The 20,080-nt window shown below is 45.9% G+C and overlaps 1 protein-coding gene across 1 annotated transcript in view; it reads right to left on the bottom strand.

The window, feature by feature from the left end:
• Positions 1-17,278, bottom strand: part of RCHY1 (ring finger and CHY zinc finger domain containing 1) — a 33,061-nt gene extending 15,783 nt beyond the window's left edge. Inside the window, exons 1-5 of the mRNA XM_040418115.1 lie at positions 17,155-17,278; positions 15,135-15,254; positions 9,548-9,663; positions 2,382-2,460; positions 150-194 (exon numbers count right to left, since the gene is read on the bottom strand). Of these exons, the coding sequence (XP_040274049.1) occupies positions 150-194; positions 2,382-2,460; positions 9,548-9,663; positions 15,135-15,254; positions 17,155-17,226 (432 nt within the window). The 5' untranslated portion in view covers positions 17,227-17,278. The remainder of the gene's footprint in view (positions 1-149; positions 195-2,381; positions 2,461-9,547; positions 9,664-15,134; positions 15,255-17,154) is intronic.
• Positions 17,279-20,080: the final 2,802 nt, after the last annotated feature.

Consider the following 20,080-nt stretch of genomic DNA (forward strand, 5'->3'; position numbering starts at 1 on the left):
TAAACATATGGGGCAGTCCTGTCTTGACACTACAGCAGCACAGTAATACATTACTGCCTTTACCACTACTCACCTCTAAACATATGGGGCAGTCTTGTCTTGACACTACAGCAGCATAGTAATACATTACTGCCTTTACCACTACTCACCTCTAAACATATGGGGCAGTCCTGTCTTGACACATTTTCTATGCACTAAGGTAAAAAAAAAATGAAACCAATTAAAGAAAATATAATTAATGCATGAATGGGCGTCAATGCAAATATAAAGCGGAATACTTTGTGGTGCAACCTCTGGGAACCCCACTGCCCTCAGGAATGAAGGGGGCACACTTATGACCAGAGCTGGTTGCCCTCTGTGCAGACAGCTAGCCCTGCTCACTGCTTTAATGCCTTCACCCGTTATCACAGAAAAGTCTCCATTTCAGTTACAGAGCAGCGTGTCACCCACTAGCTGCAGAACTTTATTTTTTCCACATAGACCTTCCTCTCTGAGCCGGGCTGCGCGAACAAGTGGATGAGGTGAGTTACATTTTTTCTTTATTTTTAACCCCTCCATCCCTATTTTACTAAGCATTCTGTATTAAGAATGCTATTATTTTCCCTTATCACCATGTTATAAGGGAAAATAATAATGATCGGGTCCCCATCCGGATCATCTCCTAGCAACCATGCGTGAAAATCGCACCGCATCCGCAGTTGCTTGCGGATGCTTGCGATTTTCACGCAGCCCCATTCACTTCTATGGGGCCTGCGTTGCGTGAAAAACGCACAAAATAGAGCATGCTGCGATTTTCAAGCAACGCAGAAGTGATGCGTGAAAATCACCGCTCATGTGAACAGCCCCATAGAAATGAATGGGTCCGGATTCAGTGCGGGTGCAATGCGTTCACCTCACGTATTGCACCCGCGTGGAAATCTCGCCCGTGTGCACCTGATTTTGGCTTTAAAAATGCATTAAAAAACTTACATGCTCTTCTCCATGCATCCCCCACTGCTCCCATTCTGACTCTCACCTCTGCTGGTGCCTCTCGACACCTTTCTAGAAATGCCTGCTCAGCCAATCACTGGCTGAGGCGGATCACCATTGTGATTGGCTGAGGCATTTCCTGTGTGTCAAGAGGCATCAGAAATCAAGTACCAGTAGAGATCTGGCGAGTGCTGAAATGGGAGCAGCGGGGGACTGGTGGTGGGGAATACCATTTCTTTTTAAGTCACCTTAAAGGGGTTGGCCTGGTTACTGTTGACCAATGTAAATGTAGGATGACTACATATGGCACTTACTAATACAGCCTTTTTTGATATTCTGTGCCAGTTGCTAGATTTCATAAGCAGTGTCCCATTGTTCTATGCTGTCCGCATAGAGGTCCTGTCCACAAGATGGCTAATGATCGAGGGTCATGTCCTATCAGTCTTCTCTGTTCAAAAACACTGCACCTGCACTAAACTCCCAAAAGTGCCAGTGCATTCATATGTGAATGAAGGAGACTGAGGGATTTGCCTGGTCACATGACCCTCCATCAGCAGCCATTATATGGACAAGACCTCTGTGTGGAGAGCACAAAAGTGTTGGCAAGCAAGTGGGCATACCTGATGAAATATAGAAAATGGCACAGAATTTCAACAAAGGCTGTATTAGTAAGTGGCCAACCCCTTTAATTACAGGCCTTGTTGATATGTACCTAGCCATCTGTAGTTGGCTATGGAAGGGCAACAAAGTATATTTCTCCTGCTTCAGGATGACTGAAGTCAGGCTGCTCTATATTTGATAAAGAATATGGAGGAATAACCAAAGATTGTGGCTGTACTCGGCACAACATACATTCATGTCATATTTGTGTTCAATGCATAGACTGGAGGTCACAAATAAAGATGATCAGTGAGGATACTCTGTACTCCAAGGGTTAATAAGTGTCGCCACCTGGTGTTAACTCTTGTAGACATGCAGAACTCAGCGCATTATAGTGTCACATATTTATACTCTGTACTCCAAGGGTTAATAAGTGTCGCCACCTGGTGTTAACTCTTGTAGACATGCAGAACTCTGGGCATTATAGGGTCACATATTTATACTCTGTACTCCAAGGGTTAATAAGTGTCGCCACCTGGTGTTAACTCTTGTAGACATGCAGAACTCCGCGCATTATAGTGTCACATATTTATACTCTGTACTCCAAGGGTTAATAAGTGTCGCCACCTGGTGTTAACTCTTGTAGACATGCAGAACTCTGCGCATTATAGGGTCACATATTTATACTCTGTACTCCAAGGGTTAATAAGTGTCGCCACCTGGTGTTAACTCTTGTAGACATGCAGAACTCCGCGCATTATAGGGTCACATATTTATTACACACTAAACAGCAGCAGGAATTGATCTCTTGCCTTATGGTTTCCTGTGAAGCTTAACGGCAAGCATAAATTACACTTTGTACAGTGTGCAAACTGTTCCTTTGGGCCTATCCTAAAAAAAAGAAGAAAACAATATATGAAACACAAAAAAGCGTTACACTGGATATATACATAAAATTCAGATGGAAGAGTCTCATAGCACTCCACAGGAACAAGGTTGGTGGACATTTCCCTCCTTTTGTCGTTCCATTGCATCCACAATAAAAATGAATGCAGCAACTATGCAAATTGTATTAGACTAGAACCGTGTTACAAGCATCCTACCATTTCACGTGTTTACAGCTGCTCTGCAGACTTGTGTGTCTCCATGGTTACAGACTGCAAACAAAACTAGTGCAGTGTAATCATATAGACATTAGGAGAATCTAATTACACAGGGTTTGCCAGTTTTGTAACCATGGAAACACATAGGCCTGCATTGGAAAGGTATGCCCAAATTGATTGTTTTAATAAAGGTTATTTGCAAACTCACTTCAATATTTCTATTGCACACCGCGTTTAACCGGTTCATGACTCTGCACAGCTGGGGGAGATTTAAGGAGCGGTCCAAAGGAAAAACAGTCTTTGTTGTCATAGCAACCTATCATATTGCAAATCGCATATCTTAACCACTTCCCATCTGGGCCACTTGCCCCCTTCCTGAGCAGGCCTAATTTGGCAAATCTGACATGTGTCACTTTATGTGGTAATAACATTGGAACGCCTTTACTTATCCAAGCCATTCAGAGACTGTTTTCTCGTGACACATTGTATTTCATGATGTCATAAATTTGTGTCAATATATCACCTTTATTTATGAAAAAATCCCAAATTTACCAAAAACTTGGAAAAATTCACAATTTTCTAAATTTCTATTTCTCGGCTTTTAAAAAAGGAAGTGATACCTCGTAAAATATTTATTACTTAATGTTGCGGAGCTTCACGGTATACCCTCAATATCTTCACTTAAATCCCCTTGTAGCTGAAGAAGCAGGTCAATAACCAAGAGACAATTTCCCTAGTGACTGGACGACACACAGTTTGGGAGTCAACTGACTTTACTAGGCATGCGCACCTGGTTTCAAACTGCCATCAGCCTCATTTACATACAATACATAGATTACTATGGTACAAGGAAAAGTGGGGTCAGACAATAGCAAGGGCTGATGCGAGGTTGAGGGGGGACACTGCAGCTATTTTACACAGGTCTCCCAGTGTCCCTGAGACAAGACCCTGCTGGGGAAACAATGGGACAGGAAAATGGGGGAGGTGAAGAGGTACAGACAAGAAAGACATTCTGTAAGTGGCTAGGTTTGCCACACTTAACATTCTCCATATGTCTACTTTATGTTGGCATCATTTTGTAAATGTCATTTCATTTTTTTAAGACGTTAGAAGGCTTAGAATTTTAGAAGAAATTCAAAAAGATTTTAAGAGAATTTCAAAAACCTACTTTTTAAAGGACCAGTTCAGGTCTGAAGTCACTTTGTGGGGCTTACATAGTGAATACCCCCATAAATGACCCCATTGTAGAAACGACACCCCTCAAGTTACTCAAAACTGATTTTACAAACTTTGTTCAACCTCTAGGTGTTCCACAAGAATTTAAGGAAAATTGAGATGACATTTCTAAATTTCACTTTTTTGGCAGATTTCCCCATTTTTAATCGAGGGTTAACAGCCAAACAAAGCTCAATATTTATTACCCTGATTCTGCGGTTTACAGAAACACCCCACATGTGGTCGTAAACTGATGTAAGGGGACAATGATATCAAATATGTCTACTTTCTTTGTTTGTTTCAGTTTTACATACTAAAGCATTTTTGAATAAAAATTATGTTTTTGTGTCTCCATTTTCTGAACACCATTTTATTTATTTTTTCTGCTGATCGTCTTGTGCAGGTTCTCGTTTTTTGCAGGAAGAGTTAATGTTTTTATTGGTACCATTTTTGGGTACTTATGATTTTTTGATCATTCATTATTACACTTTATGGGGCAAGGTGACCAAAAAATTGGTTGTTTTAGCACAGTTTTTATTTATTTATTTTGACAGCGTTCACCTGATCTATCCTCAGGTGAATAGGAAGGAGCTGTCAGATTGAAGTGACAAAGCAGAGAGTTATAATTATACTTACTTGCTGCTGCACAGCAAGTAGGTAAACAGTAAGGAGAACACAGCAGCAATGTGAGTGCTGCATTACTTTCATATAGTGGACTGGCAGAGATGCTTTTCTGCCTTTTAAACAGGCTTCTGAAGCAAAGCTAGAAAAATAGCTAAGCCAGCCTCATATCTGCAGCTAGTTCTTTCAGGACAAAAACCCATAATTAGAGAAAAGCAGAAGAGAACAACATTTCTAGTTGCAAGACCTTAGGGTGAATCTCTCTCTGTCTCTGGTTCGCCCAAAACGAATCACAAAAAATTTAGTTTCGACTTAGGCTATATTCACACAACCGTAAGTGTTTTGTGGTCTGCAAATTGAGGATCCGCAAAACACGGATACTGGCCACTGCACGGACTGCACATGGGCGGCGCTATATTGAAAATACACAATAGGACATGCCCTATATTTTTGTGGGGCCGTAGACAGAACTATGAATGTGGACAGCACACTGTGTGCCATTCGCATCTTTTGCGGCCCCATTGAAATGAATAGGTCCGCACCCATTCCGCAAAATTGCGGAGTGGATGCGGACCCATTCATACGGTCGTGTAAATGGACCCTTAATCCGAACTTTTTGAGAAGTTCAGACTGAATCGGTAGAACCATTTTGCTCATCCTTAGATTAGAGCTTGGTATTATCTTCGCTTTTAAATTATACAAAATATCTTAGTACAATATTCTGGGAGCAGTAAGCACTTAATTGACGTTGGGGCGGGGAGCAGAATTTAAAGTTTTATTTCCTGGTTCTTTGTAAGGGATGGCAGGAAGAAGGAACAGGGTCTGTTACCGTCTCTCCTCCTGTACTGCCTCCAGTGACCACAGGCATCCAATACAGGAACATTTCTTCATATTATCACCCCCTAACCAAACATTAATGCTCTCTGAAATTGTCACATGTGTGGAAGATGAGCTGCCTCACATATAATCACCTCCTCTGCTATTTCTTGACACCATGATTCAAATAATTGCCTTCATCTGGATTGCCGACATTTTTGGACTCTCGTGATCATGTAGACATTGACATAAGTTACATGGATGCACTCAACGTATAGGTTTATTTTTGAACTTGGGCTCTGACTGTCAGACTTTTTTTCTTGTATACAACACATGACCGCTGCAGACATTCACTGTCCTCAGCGGTCTTGTGCCATATAACGCTGAAAACAGTGCCTGGCTGCATTGATCATGTGCCAATGGGCCATATACCTGTACATCACCCTGCTGCAGCATGTGGACAAACAGCGGACGAATGACTGGACCAGTGGCGTCGAGAACAGTGCTGGAGAAAGAGGTGAGATGTAATTATTTAATTTTATTTTAAAGCATCCGGAGCATTGTTAAAGTGACGACCCTACCTGTGATGACCATCAATCCACAAGTGACGGTGAAAAAGCAGTTACATTCATCTGAATGGGGCTGGTCCTAAATTTCTGCAAAACCCATTCAGATAAATGAGGCAGTTGCAGAAATTTCTGCAGCAAATTAGCTGTGTGTGCGAATTTACCCTTTGATAGTGATGGACGAACATCGGCCGGGACGATTCGCGAACGTGATCAAATGTTCGCGAACCGCAAGTTCACGGCGGGCCCCATTCACTTTAATGGCAGGCGAACCTAAAAAACCTTCAGCTCATATTTGCAGCCACCAAATACTTAGTAGAAGTGTACAAATAGTCCCACAACATGGACAGTGACATACAAAATTCCAACAAAAATATGTATCTTAATCAGGGGACATTTTTATGCGTCTTAAAGGGAAATTATCTTAAATGTGCCCTGTTGCGCTACCTAAATGCACTATATAGAAAGTATATTATTGGTATATAACACCCCGCTTCAATCAGTTTTGGGAGGGGGGGGGGGGGGGCAACCGGTATATCACACCAGTATTTTTCGCTTTATAAGACGCACTCCCCCCCCCCCCCCAAAGGTGGGTGGAAAATGGCCGTGCGTCTTATAAAGCGGATACTTCGCTGGCCGCTATGCTGCACAGCGCTGCCAGCGAAGTATCAGTGTGGAGGGAGGAGGCGGGGACACTCATGGCGGGGCCGGTGCAGTGACTTTATTCTAATACATCGGGCCCCGCAACTGTTAAATACATTCAATCCGATCTATATCTAAATGTATACTGCACTGTTCGGTACTTACTGTAGTACCGTAAGTATAGCATTAAGACGGCGCAGACCGGCAGCTCCCTCGGTCGTGCGCCGCCTGCCCCAGCTCCCTCAGTCATGCGCCGCCTGCCGCAGCTCCCTCGGTCATGCGCCGCCTGCCTGTTCATTCATAAAGTGAGATAAGCAGGCAGGCGGCGCATGAGGAGGGAGCTGTGGCAGGCGGAGCATGACTGAGGGAGCTGCCGGTCTGCGCCGTCTTAATGCTATACTTACGGTACTACAGTAAGTACCGAACAGTGCGGTATACATTTAGATATACTGTAGATCGGATTGAATGTATTGAACAGTTGCGGGGCCCGGTGTATTAGAGTAGAGTCACTGCACCGGGCCCCGCCATGAGTGTCTCCGCCTCCTCCCTCCACACTAATGCATCTGACATAAGTGTCATCCACAGAGCTCCATAAGTGTCATCTACAGATCCCCCATCAGTGTAATCCACAGATCCCCCATAACAGTGCGTCATCCACAGATCCCCCCATAACAGTGCGTCATCCACAGATCCCCCCATAACAGTGCGTCATCCACAGATCTCCCCATAACAGTGCGTCATCCACAGATCTCCCCATAACAGTGCGTCATCCACAGATCCCCCCATAACAGTGCGTCATCCACAGATTCCCCCATAACAGTGCGTCATCCACAGATCCCCCCATAACAGTGCGTCATCCACAGACCACCATTAGTTCAAAACCTACCAAAAGCACACCTTTTGGTTCAAAATATTTTTTTCTTATTTTCCTCCTCAAGGTGCATCTTATCATCAGGTGCGTCTTATAAAGCGAAAAATACGGTATTTGTTCCAATAGCGTTTTACCCTCTGTATAGCTGCGGTATCACAGCAGAACCGCACACAACTAATGCACAATACAAATGCACTATAATATACTTTCTATGTTAGAAAGTATATTATAACACTGTACAAGGAAGGCAATCCATTAGAATATACATAAAGATTAAAGGTAACCTTTAATAATGTTACTATTAAAAGATTTCCCTCAAAATGAAAATAAATCAAATTATTAAAGTTAAGCAAAAAGCATAGATGTGGTAGGCAATAACAAGTGCTCGGCGGCACCAAATCAGAAACCATATGTCCTACCACAATCCGGGGGGTTCCAGCGCACATCCATGAATCCCGGAGGGAAAGCAAAAACCATCTATCCCTGGGCTAGATGATGATGTGGTATTGAAGGACAGGGTGGGCAAAGAACTGTCCCTGGATATTGCCCTACAGGGGGGTGCTATTCTGGCCCTGATAGCCTAACCACAGAGCACCCACCCTGATAAGAGACACCCCGTCCGGAACCTTACCCTATGGCCCTATTAAGCCCCTAGCCCCCTGACTTCCAGGTGATCACTATATAGATCTATGTGTTTTTGACTCATTATAAAAGTATATGATAAGTATATTACACCCCTCTGTGTATCACACCTATCGATAGCACACCTATACCAGTCCTTAAAAAGACTTTTGTGGCCCTATTAGCTAGCATTGGTGTCCCTAACAGCCTATCCCTGCTCCACACAGCAACCTCTCCCTACACTGGCAAAACACTGAATGTAAAATGGCAGCCAGATGGGGTCTATTTATAAGGTATGGGCTATGTCCATGTGCTGAAAGGTCTCAATTGGCTGTCCAGTACCACCTGATGGATGTGTCATGGGTCAAAGTTCTTCACAATGTAAAAGAATATGGCGGGCCCGAATATCGCCATATGTGCGGCGAACCGCGAACGAGCAAAGTTCGCCGGGCGAACCGCAAGGCCATCTCTACCCCTTAATTCACTTTTTCGCAATTTTCAGCTTGTGTTGGCTAAATGCCCATAGATTTTTTTTGAGAATACTATATACTGTAGATTTGTCTTTTTTCCTAGTCTCCAGTATGTGAAAAATGACAAAAAAAATATTGAAATTTCAAGGTCAAACTAATTATTTTTCATAACCGCACAGTGAAACATCATTTCTAAAAGAGAATCTATATTTCTTCCCATTACTTATTTTGATATTGTAACATGGCCTAGTTAGGATCGAGGCCAGGGCATTGACTGCGGCTGTCATCTTCCACCTGTAACTGCTGATGCCCCAGTTACAGAACAAAGGAGCCGTGTCACATGACAAACATGACTGCCCTGCTATCTATTCTGATGCACACTCGCCCAACTGCTTCTTTTCATGGTGCTCAAACATTACATCAAACTACACTTTACTGAGAAGTGGCCACTGGCCGGCTCCCTTCAGTTTGTCTCCACCTAGCTCCATTGACAGGCTAGACGCAAATAGCCAATCCCTGAAAAAGCCTGCCTGCAATACTACTAAGCCCCTACAGCTCCCAAAACGTGATACCCAGTGATAACAGCCAATTCCTATTTTCATTCATCTCAAAATGGGTTACCCTTTAACGTGTGGCAATGTCAGCACAGAAACCATGTCTAAGGGCTCATGCACATAACTGTGTGACAAAACACGGATCCACAAAAAATACGAATGACGGAACAGAACAGCTGGCCCCTTATAGAACAGTACTATCCTTGTCCGTAAGGTGGACAATAATAGGACATGTTTAATTTTTTTGCTTAACGGACATATGGAAACGGAATGCGCACCGAGTCATTTCCGTTTTCTTTGGAGACCCATTGAAATGAATGGTTCCGCATATGGTCTTCAAAAAAACAACAAAAAAACGGAACGGACATGGAAAGAAAATATGGTCGTGTGCATGAGCCCTAAAAGAGATAGAGCTCTACCTAGACAAGAAAACCTCATGAGAGTTCTCTCTGGTCTTGGGGTTTCATTTTCAGCGCCATGTACTTCTTTAGGGTCATACCTGCAAATCCCACAGCCATCACAGTGATACTGCTTCTTATCCTTATCATAGAGATGACATACATCGCAGTAATAGTCCCCAAAAATACTGTCACAGTGTTCACACGTCTGCTGAGCCTGAAAAGAAGCATGGAGAAAGAAATCAATAGGTGAAGCCAAAAGGTCATATCTTCTTTAATAAACCTCTTTTACTTCATGTATTCTGCCATTAGATGGGAGTACTAGACGTGTAACTAGACAGTTATAGTATATACTGTAGGTACAATACTTCATAAATACAGTATATCAGCTGGTAATACCCCTTGGGATTCCTTCAGTCTGACAATGTGGCCCCCAACCAGAAAAGGTTGTGCACCCCTGCTCTGAAGTGTATTGTCTCTAGCTCCTGCTCCTCCTTGGATTGTATCTAGCTACTGCTCCTCCTTGGATTGTATCTAGCTGCTGCTCCTCCTTGGATTGTCTCTAGCTGCTGCTCCTCCTTGGATTGTCTCTAGCTCCTGCTCCTCCTTGGATTGTCTCTAGCTCCTGCTCCTCCTTGGATTGTCTCTAGCTCCTGCTCCTCCTTGGATTGTCTCTAGCTCCTGCTCCTCCTTGGATTGTCTCTAGCTCCTGCTCCTCCTTGGATTTTCTTTTTCAGATTGACCTCATTTGCTGTTTTCTCTTATCCCCCATGCTTGATTCCTGCTTCCTAGTTTGTCATGTGTCTGGTGTCCCATCATGCCTTAGGGCAGTGAGATATGTCCTGACATCAGCAGGACATGTGACACTAACTACGCCCCTTGTTCTTACCAATGATGCTCCAATGCAGGATGTAACCTATAGCAACTGATCAAATGGTAGCTTTGATAAATGGTGGTATTTGGGTAAAGCAATATAACAGTGACATCTGTTGGATGGTATAAATTTATATCAGTGGCACCACCCCTTTAAATATGACAAATTGCAGGGTTGTTAACCACTTAAGATACTGTGATGTAACTGTACATCATGGACAGGCCTGCATTACTCATTCATAACATTGACTTTAATGGGAGCACTGGAAACAGCGGAGTGCCAGACCACTTGGCTGGACAGGACCCCTGCATGACGGAAACCGTCCGGATCCGCTCTGCTGCCCATAGACTTCTATTATGACGGAATGCCTCTTAAAGGCTTCCATGGTGCATTCCGTCATGTTTCGTGATAACGGCATTGCCACCGAACCCGAACTTGAAAACATCACGTTCACTCATCCCTAGTCATTGGTTAAAGCTATCAACCCCTCAGTTCGTAAAACCAAAACAATTTTGTATTTCGTGACAAGTTTTTGAAAACGATGAAATCTGCAGCTTAGGGTCCATTCACATGTCCATGGTGTGTTGCGTTTCCGCAACACACCCGGCCGGCACCCCCTATAGAAATGTCTATTCTTGTCCGCAGCTGCGGACAAGAATAGGACATGTTCTATCTTTTGCGGAGCTGCGGACCGGAAGTTCGGGGCCGCGCTCCGCAAATGCGGAAGCGGAGAGCACATAGTGTGCTCTCCGCTTCACGTCCGGGCCCATAGAGAATGAATGGGTCCGCACCCGTTCCACAAAATTGCGGAACGGGTGCGGACACGACCGCAAACATAATTGACAGACTTGGAAACCCGCACGACAAATCCGCAAAATGGACACGAGAACTGTCTATTCTCATACACTGTGCTGTATTACGCTTTGGTTCTTCTGAATCGGTGCAGAAGAACCGTGCGTATTCCGCAATGTGTGTAGGTACCCTTCACAATGTATACTGCACGGTGTTTAGTCCTATAGAGTATGTGATTCCCAGAGTAAATGTATGAGGTCCTCATAGAATCAGAAGGCTATGAGGACTTCTATAGGACCAGGCGCTTCAGTCACAGCCTTCTGGATTTCTCATAAAGTAAAGGCCAGAGCCAGATCAGTGCCAGCTATGTAGTCAGGAGCGGTCAGCACTTTCAACCTCGTGGGATGCCCACACGGGAAGGAAGAAATCCACAATGTAGCAAAGAAATCCCAGCAGGCGCTAAATCTTTAATTCATGTATCTTTTATTTCATCTTAGTAACAATGGACGCATTTCGGCCCGTCCAGCCTTCGTCAGCTCAGGTTAATACAATAGCTCAACATCTTAAATAGCAGTAAAAACAATCACCTGTGGTGACGTCAGACGCCCACAAAAAAGTGGGCGGTAACCAAATCGACGTCATCCGATGATCTCACACAGTATAACCTTACTATAAATAAAAGTTCTATATACTCCCAAAGGTGCATAAAGCATTAGTGGACCCCCAGGATGCCCGATAGTGGCATCGGTCAATTCTATTTTATCTCCTTTAGTCATTGTTTTGGAAAAGGTTTCGACACCACTGGTAAAAAAGACAGCATCTTTCCTTTTAGATACATCACATTTTCTGAGCATTATTAGAGAGACACGAACGGTTCCTAGGGAAAGCTGGCTTGTCACTATAGAAGTGGTCAGCCATAGTGGGGGAATGGAGGCGGCATCACGCTTGTGGCAGTCAAGTACTTATAGTAACATGAAGAGAGAATTTTTTATGGAATTATTGCGTTTGGCGCTGTTCGAAAATTACTTCATGTTCGGTGATATTTATTAACTTCAGCGGTGGGGGACCGCAATGGGCTTGAATGTGGCCCCGCCCTACGCAAATGCTTTCATGTCATTATTCGAAGATAACCATGTATACAAAGATCTGAATTATGAGACGTATGTCCTGGTGTGGAAAAGATATATTGATGACGTGTTTTGCGTGTGGGCGGGGCCTCTCGAGCCCCTCGCGGCCTTCTTGGATCGGCTGAATGGAGTATTTACGGAGTTAAAATTTACATTCACATATGATCAGACTGAGGTGAGCTTTTTGGACACATTGATCACCAAGGATGAGGAGGGTAATCTGCATACAGATCTGTATAGAAGGAGACAGATAAGAACAGTGTGCTGCATTACACGAGTGCACATCCATCTCCTTTAAAGAAAGTTATTCCTAAATCGCAGGTGCAAAGGGTGAAAAGAATTGTCTCACACCCCCAGCTGCAAGAACAGAGGATAGATGAGATGTTGCAAAGATTTAGGATGAGGGGGTTACCCACCTCAGATATTATCAGAGGCTACCACTTCAGTACGAACAGAGAAGAATATGGGAGATTCACGTATTGCATTTATCCATAAATATCATCCTTAGGCCTCATGCACACGGCCGTGTTCCGCGGCCGAGAGCGGTCCGTGGTAACACGGCCTGGATTCCTGTTGAACGCAGGAGCGCACAGCGTCATTGGTTGCTATGACGCCGTGCGCTTCATGCCGCCGCTGCACTACAGTAATACACTCGTACAGTGTATTACTGTAGTGCAGCGGCGGCATGAAGCGCACGGCGTCATAGCAACCAATGACGCCGTGCGCTCCTGCTCTCAACAGGAATCCAGGCCGTGTTACCACGGACCGCTCTCGGCCGCGGAACACGGCCGTGTGCATGAGGCCTTATAATGGAAAATTTGATGGCGTTATACGCAAACATTGGCCATTGTTGGGTAAGGCGTACCCAGAAATTGCCGAGTTTAGGAATGCACCCTTGATTTTTAACAAGCGAAGTGCTACTTACCGCGACCAATTGGTATGTGCAGATATTGGCACTATGAGAACCACATCAATACAGAAAACAATTGGTAGTGGGAAGAGTGGAATTACCCTTGTTTGCACTGTGTACAGTGCTCTCATGTCTTTAAAGGCGATCTCTTCCATCACCCCCCCACACAGGAAAAGCCTTTAAAATTAGGGGCTTTTTTTACCTGTGATTCTGCGAATGTTGTTTATTTGGTGAAGTGTCTCTGTGGTTTGGTGTACATAGGAGAAACCATACAAGTGGTAAAAGATCGTATCAGCAAGCATAAATCGGATATTCGCACGGGCAATTTGTTACTTCCTTTACCTTTCCATTTTCATAAGCGTCAACATAGAATCTCCCAGCTGAGATTCCAGGTGCTGGAACAAGTGAAGCGATGCTTCGTTTTCATTAGGCCTCATGCACACGGCCGTTGGGCGGCAGTGGCCGTATTGCGGCCAGAAACGGCGGGTCGGCAATTCACGGCCGCCGGCTGTGTGCACCACGGATGAGGACCCATTCACTTGAATGGGTCCACAATTCCGGAGATGCGGAAACAGAGTCATGGAACGGAACACTGGAAGCACTACGGAGGGCTTCCGTGGTGTTTCTTTCTGTTGTTCCGCACCGCAAATAAATATGACGTCATACTTTTTTGCGGTGCGGACAGACCATGGTCCCATTCAAGTTGAATGGGTCCGGCCCGCTGCACGGATGTGGCCCATGCATTGGGGACCGCAATTGCCTTACACTGCGTGTCGTCTCCCAAGTGAATGGAGTAAGGACTTGTAATTACATTGCGCAGCCAAGAGTTACAAGATGACGAGCAGTGTAAGGGCCTCGTTCACACGGCCGTTCCGAAATTGCGGTCCCCAACGCAGGGGCAACATCCATGTGGATTCCGCAAATGGATCCAGACCCCTTCAACTTGAATGGGTCCGTGATCCGTCCACACCGCTAAAAAATAGAACGGCGAGGCAAGGCGAGAAACCTCACAGAAGCACTGGACCTTCCAGATCGCGGACCCAAGTGAATCGCATGATGTGTATTGCGGGGCTGCAATACGGGCATGGCCGACACACGCTTCTCTGCAGCACCTCTGCAGTCTCCTCTTCAAACAGCTGATAGGCGGTGTCAGACCCCTGCCGATCAGATACTGATGACTAGAGATGAGCGAACTTTTGTTTTAAGTTCAGCGTCTAAAGTTGGGCTTCCGGTTAGCAGAGGATCCCAATATGGATTCCGAATTCCGTTGTGGTCCGTGGTAGCGGAATCAATAATGGCCATTATTGATTCCGCTACCACGGACCACAACGGAATTCGGAATCCATATCGGGATCCTCCGCTAACCGGAAGCCGAACTTTAGACGCCGAACTTAAAACAGAAGTTCGCTCATCTCTACTGATGACCTATCCTGAGGGCAGGTCTTCAATATATACTGCCTGCACAACCCCTTTAATTTCCAGTTTATCGGGCCGCCAGAATAATATAGTCTGCAAGGATAGTCATGGCATGAAACATACAGGAGCGATGAAGGACTCTGTTATGAGGGTTCGGGGTGCACTCACACTACCGTATATTGTGGTCCACAAAAAATACCCTTGACGTCCGTGTTGCATACGACAACTGCGCACGGTGGTTTTAGTCTGGCCTATTCTCTGCATATTTGCCGGATCTCCGCCGATCCCCATTATCGTTAATGGAGCTGGCGGGCCTTCAGACAGATCCAGACATCTCCGGCACGTTGCTCCCTGCTGGAGATGTCCAGCGCTAGTGTCCAACTAGATCAACTGGATCAATTAGGATTTGCTGGAAGCCATTCAGAAACAAACCCCTTTTGAAGGGAAGCCGTTAACCCTCGTGTGAATATTTGGCTAGAGCCGAACAGTCACTTCCTAATATGAGTGACACACCAGCCTGTCTAGTAAATCTGGCTGTACGAGGCTGAAGGGGCAGAAGAGTACCGTACCTTCTGAATGCGCTTGCACTTCAGACACTGGACTTGTGTCACCTTGAAGCGATCCATCTTATGTGTCTCCTGATTGTCATGGCAGAGGCGACAAGTGTAGAACTTTCCACAGCACGGAGCCTGAAGGACAGAAGGATCAGGAATTCACTTCATCAGTGACAGAGGATTGTACAGTATGGACGAGCCCCAATGCCTTCTGCTCACATCTACACATAGGAGACAGCTGGACTCTCACCCTAAGGCTAGGTCTACACGACGACATTTTTTATAATCATAGTCTATGGTGTCGCAATGCGACATGCTGCGACAGTCGCAAGAAATCCATTCGAGATGGATTTTTCGGCGACTGTCACGTTGCAGCATGTTGCAGTGCGACACCATAGACCATCATAAAAATTGTTGCGCGACATTGGTGCGAAAAATGTTGCAGTGTAGTTGTGCCCTATCTGTCGCGCGACACATGTCGTCGTGTAGACGTAGCCTAATATCACTTTTGTGTGCATTCATATGTAACAAGAAGTGCGCACAAGTGCTTAAGAGGGGCCTTTGAAAAGCGAGCATGGTGAGAACAAAAAATGCTATCATTTCACTCCAGTAAGCGGGCGGCATAAAAACGGGAGTGCGATCTCTAGGCATATTTAAAGGTGCGCTGCTTAATACATTTGGGGAAACTTACGGCAACACAGACTGAAGAAAAAGTGACTTTCAAGGGGTTATCCAACCCCTAAAATGCCGGGCACGTCATACAGGTTATACTTACCCTGCTCCCCCCGTATGTTTTGATCTGCGCAACGGAGAGATGCAGCGGCAGCCGTGCGGGCATCAAGAGCGGCACAGGGGCCGGGGTAAGTATAACCGGTATGAGGTGCCTGGGCATTTTAGGGGGCACAGTCTGTATGCGCACTGGAATCTGGATGAATTACTGAAGCAATACTGATGACAATCTGGACGATACAGCATCTGGAATCCATGCGTATTCCACAGCCAGAATATGGAAGGATTTGAACCCAACAGGGCTTTATTTTGCGCAATTCTGTCGTGGCAACCTGCAAGTTGCACTGCCACCCCCTTCACTGCTACACAGTGATCTCGCCGTGCAGTCCAAACCTAAAAATTCCCTTCTTAGGGTCCATTCACACGTCCGTATGTGTTTTGCGGATCCGCAAAAAACAGACACCGGCGATGTGCGTTCTGCATTCTGCGGACCACACATCGCCGGCACTCTCATAGAAAATGCTTCTTGTCCACAATTGCATACAAGAATAGGACATGTTCTATTTTTTGGCGGAACGGAAGTGCGGATGCGGACAGCACATTCCGGCCACATTGAAAATGAATGGGTCCGCACCTGTTCCGCAAAATTGCAGAACGGATGCGAACCCATTTGGCAGACGTGTGAATGGACCCTTAGGCCCCATTTGCACGACTGTATTTTTGGTGCGGATCGGACGTGGATCCCATTCATTTCAGTGGGTCCGCAAAAAATGCGGTGTGCTGTCCGCATCCGTATGTCCATTCCACAGTCCTGCAAAAAAAAGATAGAATGTGTCCTATTCTTGTCCGTTTTGCAGGATAGGAATTGTTACAATGGATCTAATGACTCCAACCAGGACAATAATGATGCCGTGGGGGTGATTATACCCAGGTCAGGCTGCCATAGTGTACAGAGGTGGACACTGCCTAGACATGGATTATAAATGACATACAACGTGGGATTATTTTGCTGTCACTCCACATGTAACACCGATAGGAACAACCATCAGACATGTTCAATGCCAGATCCTGTACAGCACTGGCTGCTCATCCTGCTCTCCCTGGTGCCAGGACACTGCAGTTTAGCAGATCTTTGCAGACACGTTCATTGAGGAGTCAGCTGTCCCCAGAACACATCAGAGTACTGTGGGTCACCCGTATTCTAATGCTCAGGTCCTACTGGAGAAACAGGCAGCAGTAATGGCAGGCAGGGCTGACTGAGAGGACCGTCTCCCGCTTATCCCCCCCTGCCCCGTGCGTCCCTCACCCTCAGCTCGCAGCCTCTGCTGTAGTGCTCACAGCCGACTGGCACCTCCATGTCCCCGAAGTCTGCAGCCATGTGTGACCGCAGGAAGCGGAAACACCGGGGAGGAGACGGCAGTAGCACTACACAAGGCTCCTGTCATGGGGCTGCCACTACCAGCAGCACAGTCCAGCCCTATGTGCTGCAGAAGGAGCTGGCGGGAAAGTAAGACTGCAGCGCCATCTGCAGGACATGAAGTAAATGCACCGAGCTGCTGATTATTCCACACACTGCCTTCTAGACGTGTGTCAGTGACCTGCTAGAACAGGGATCAGCAACCTCCGGCACTCCAGGTGTTGTGAAACTACATCTCCCATCATGCACACTTGCTTAGCTGTTCTCTGAACTCCCACAGAAGTGTAAGGAGCATGCTGGGAGTTGTAGTTTCACAACAGCTGGAGTGCCGAAGGTTGCTGATCCCTGTGCTAGAATAACGGCTCTTACTAGGGTTGAGCGAACTTTGTGTTTCAAGTTCAGCTTATTTACAAGGTTCGGAATATCTAAAGAATTCCGTTATGGACTCTGCTATCATAGACCATAACTTATGGTCCGTGGTAGAGTAATCCATAATGGAGTTCTTAGATAACCTGAACCTTGTATGCCAAACTTGAAACACAAAGTTCGCTCAACCCTAGGCCTCTTACCTCCACACACCATCCAATATGGCTGCTCTTCCACGCACCATCCAGTATGGCTACTCTTCCACACACCATCCAATATGGCTGCTCTTCCACACACCATCCAATATGGCTGCTCTTCCACGCACCATCCAATATGGCTACTCTTCCACACACCATCCAGTATGGCTACTCTACCACTCACCTATGGCTGCTCTTCCACGCACCATCCAGTAAGGCTACTCTTCCACGCACCATCCAGTATGGCTACTCTTCCACACACCATCCAGTATGGCTACTCTTCCACACACCATCCAGTATGGCTGCTCTTCCACGCACCATCCATTATGGCTGCTCTTCCACGCACCATCCAGTATGGCTGCTCTTCCACGCACCATCCAGTATGGCTACTCTTCCACACACCATCCAATATGGCTGCTCTTCCACGCACCATCCAGTATGGCTACTCTTCCACACACCATCCAATATGGCTGCTCTTCCACGCACCATCCAGTATGGCTACTCTTCCACACACCATCCAGTATGGCTACTCTACCACTCACCTATGGCTGCTCTTCCACGCACCATCCAGTATGGCTACTCTTCCACGCACCATCCAGTATGGCTACTCTTCCACACACTATCCAGTATGGCTACTCTTCCACACACCATCCAGTATGGCTACTCTTCCACTCACCATCCAATATGGCTGTTCTTCCACACACCATCCATTATGGCTGCTGTTCCACACACCATCCAATATGGCTGCTCTTCCACGCACCATCCAGTATGGCTACTCTTCCACACACCATCCAATATGGCTGCTCTTCCACGCACCATCCAGTATGGCTACTCTTCCACACACCATCCAATATGGCTGCTCTTCCACGCACCATCCAGTATGGCTACTCTTCCACACACCATCCAATATGGTTGCTCTTCCACACACCATCCATTATGGCTACTCTTCCACTCACCATCCAATTCACTTACTCTGGAAAGGAATTTCTGGAGTCTCTTTCAGGCCCCTTTCACACCACCATTTTATGTTTCCATTGTTCTGCTCCTGCATAGCCAGACTCCAATGGCCGACTCATAGTAAGAAACCAAGCCCAAAGGTTGGGCCACCTCTGCTTAGAGATGATTGCTTGGTTCATGGGTTAAGTCTCAAGGCTGCAACCAGAAGTTACATAACACAGAAATAACACAGCTTATACTAGGGGGTATTCCGGTTAAAAAAAGTTATCCCCTATTCGTAGGATAGGGGATAACTATTAGATTGGTGATGATCCTACTGCTGGAACCCCCACCGATCATGAGAACAGGAGCCCCATATCCCACCCCCCAAATGGACAGAGCGGCTGGTCAGAATGCGTGCCGCTGCTCTATTAATTCCGCCAGAGATAGCTGAAGGTTTAATTTTTTTCACCTTTTGTTACGTTGCTGCCTTAAAAATAAAAACATAATCAAGTTTTTTCCTCATTCTGCAATTAGGGTGACGAGATGTCCGGCTTTAGGCCGGACAGTCCGGTTTTCTGGTTCCCTGTTCTCCGTTTGGCACAGGGCCTGGACGGACGCCAGAATGTCCTCCTTTTCAGTAGCTCACGCTCAGACAGCAGCACTGTGCTGTCTAAGAGTGAGCTGCAGCAACTGACTGAGGCTTCTCTCACCCCCAGTCAGTCACCAGAGCCCACAGACATTGCTCCCTGTGTCTGATTGAGGGGTAGAGAAGCACTCCGGCTGCCCCCAGCTCACCTTCCCCTCAGAAAGTTCTTCCCTCTCCCCTCCTGTTTTTTTCCCGGGCGTGGCTTCACGAGCCATGGGCGTGGTTTATCTGTTTAAGGGCGTGGCCGGTGAGGCCTGGCTTTCTGGGGTGAAGCCAGTGGCCACCCTATCTGCAATCAATACCTCATAATGACAAAGTGAAAGCAGGATGTTACAAATCTTTGCTAATTAATTGAAAAGGAACTAATATATTGAATTGACATACCGTATTTTCCGGCGTATAAGACGACTGGGCGTATAAGACGACCCCCAACTTTTCCAGTTAAAATATAGGGTTTGGGCTATACTCGCCGTATAAGACTACCCCTCTTCCAACGCTATTTAGTTTGGCATCAAGATCTGGAGGTAATTGTTGTGCAATTTTCGTCTTTTGCCTCAGTACCATATTGTGCCTTTCCAAGAATCTAGTACACCAGGATACAGTGGCCTTAAATCTGTTGCTGTGATCTGGGTTAGATTTGGCCCACTGAAGTGCAAACAAACGTATT

The sequence above is a fragment of the Bufo bufo genome, chromosome 2 (genome assembly GCF_905171765.1).
Source record: "Bufo bufo chromosome 2, aBufBuf1.1, whole genome shotgun sequence".
NCBI classification, from domain to species: Eukaryota; Metazoa; Chordata; class Amphibia; order Anura; family Bufonidae; genus Bufo; species Bufo bufo.